The 2,072-nt window shown below is 42.5% G+C and overlaps 1 protein-coding gene across 1 annotated transcript; it reads right to left on the bottom strand.

The window, feature by feature from the left end:
* Positions 1-899: 899 nt before the first annotated feature.
* On the bottom strand, positions 900-1,618 carry LOC125424938 (RNA 5'-monophosphate methyltransferase-like; the record flags this gene model as incomplete). Its single annotated transcript, XM_048482373.1, is given in 2 exon segments — positions 900-1,429; positions 1,431-1,618. Coding segments are annotated over 2 exon segments (591 nt in total), but the record flags the coding sequence as incomplete, so codon positions are not given.
* Between the last annotated feature and the right edge of the window lie 454 nt (positions 1,619-2,072).

The raw sequence follows: 2,072 nt of genomic DNA, 5'->3' as shown, positions 1-2,072 counted from the left end.
GGCAGCATATTCCAAACACCAATCACACGTTGCGTGAAGAAGTGTTTCCTTTTATTAGTCCTAATTCTTCCCCCCAGCATTTTCAATGAATGCCCCCTGGTTCTAGTATTGTGAGAAAGAGAGAAAAATTTCTCTCTGTCAACATTTTCTACCCCATGCATAATTTTATAGACTTCAATCATATCCCCCCTCTTCTTCTTTATTTAAAACATTTATTAGCCACCACGGCACCTGGCAGAACTCAAGGGGGCTTACAACATAAATAAAAACATGATTATGAATACAAGCCCTCTGCCCTGTCCCCTCATCTTTTCCATTCAAGCCTCACCATCAATATTGACAGCATACCTTGAATGTGCTTCCTAAAAAGATTAGACACATATACAGTGGAACCTCGGTTTTCATTGGTAATCCGTCCAAAAAGAATCGATGAAAACTGAAACCGATGGAAACCGAGGCAAACTTTTCCATAGGAATCAATGTAAATCCAATTAATCCATTCTAGGCACTCCAAAAAACATACCAAAAACACATTTTGGGTGAATAAACATAGTGTTTAATGCTGAAAACAGTAACAAACAATAACAATGGGACCAGCTTCAGAGCCAGTGGACCAACGTCGCACCAGAAAGCTGTCCAAAGAGGTCTGTTTCTGATGCCTCTTTAAGATTTGTCTGAAATGGGGCAAGACGTTATCATTAAACAAGTTGCAGACATGGCCTGCAACAGCTTTGTCCAGGTGATTTTTCTCTACAAACCCCTGACTGCAAATCGATGAAAACCGAGGCAAATTGATGAAAACCGAGACAAATTTTTCACTGAAAAAACCGATGAAAACCGAAACCAATGGCAATGAAAACCAAGGTTCCACTGTATGTCTTTACTTCCAAGCTCAGTAAGATGAAGAGATGCATTTGATTGATACGACCTTAAAAGAAATATATAGAAGTGAGCAGGCCAACATCAGACAGTCCTGCCCATAACCTGCCACTTTCTTTCTGTTGCAACACAAACCCTGACAGATCCTTAATCACTACAAATATTTGATCTGTTGGATTTAAAAAGCAAAAGGCTCCTGTCCCAGCCAGTGCTCCCAAAGCAACGCAGGAACTCCATGGCACAGTTTTTGGTCAAGATTTGGGTTATCTTCTCCGTCATATCACCATTGATGGTGAGCGAGCGGAAGTGGTCAAAGTCGTTCCTGCCTAGCTTTCGGAGACGTCGGGCAGCAGCTCGGTAGCACTTCCACGGCTGCGGTTCCACTAGCAAGTATGTGCACTTGGAGGCGAGACAGGACAAGAATGTCACCAGGCCACTGTCCCCGTGATTCAGGTGGATCCACATGGTCACGGACATGCAGAAGCAAATGTCAAAAGCAGAACATCCAAACTTACTCAAATAGGAGCGCAGAAGAGGCTCCCTGGTTTCGGTCCATGATATCGAGGGTGACGTATGAAACACAGCCAGAAAAGGGGCTTTGCTGTTTTGCTCGCTCTATCAGGTCACTATCAATGTCACAGCAAAGGAGGTTCAAGTCCTTCCAAGCCACAGAACCTTCTGGGATGTCTCTGTTGTCCTGCAGTCCACGGAGGTGTCTGTAGAGGGCGATGCTGAGCTCCTAGAGAGGAGATAAACTCTTCAGAATGCATGTCCTGCTCAGTCCCTCTGTTAGGTGGGTCAGACGGTGGTATATAGGCTACCCCATAGGGTTACTTCCTACTTTTGGAAAGTCCTACCACAACTTCATCAAGATGAGGTTAAAAGGAAAGTTATCCAGTTGCCCATGTATGGGAGAAATGTTTTGTCTATATTTTACCATGCATGTGAGCATATATGAGCAAAGAACAATGCAACAATGTGCGTAACGTATAGATACGTGAAAACCAAGAATCGCGTCACACACTAAGGCGGAAACTAAATAAATGCAAAGCCAATAAATCTCTGAAGTTACTGCTATAATTCATAAAGTGTTGTATAACATACAAATAGACCAAAGTCATAATTCAAGTTCATCAAAATAATTATCTGAGTCTCTGTAAGTAACTAGAGTCTCTCCTTCAAATTCTTATAAC

The sequence above is a fragment of the Sphaerodactylus townsendi genome, unplaced genomic scaffold, assembly GCF_021028975.2.
Source record: "Sphaerodactylus townsendi isolate TG3544 unplaced genomic scaffold, MPM_Stown_v2.3 scaffold_1532, whole genome shotgun sequence".
NCBI lineage: Eukaryota > Metazoa > Chordata > Lepidosauria > Squamata > Sphaerodactylidae > Sphaerodactylus > Sphaerodactylus townsendi.
The sequence above is the reverse complement of the archived record's forward strand: the minus strand, read 5'-3'. Positions and strand labels throughout refer to the sequence as shown.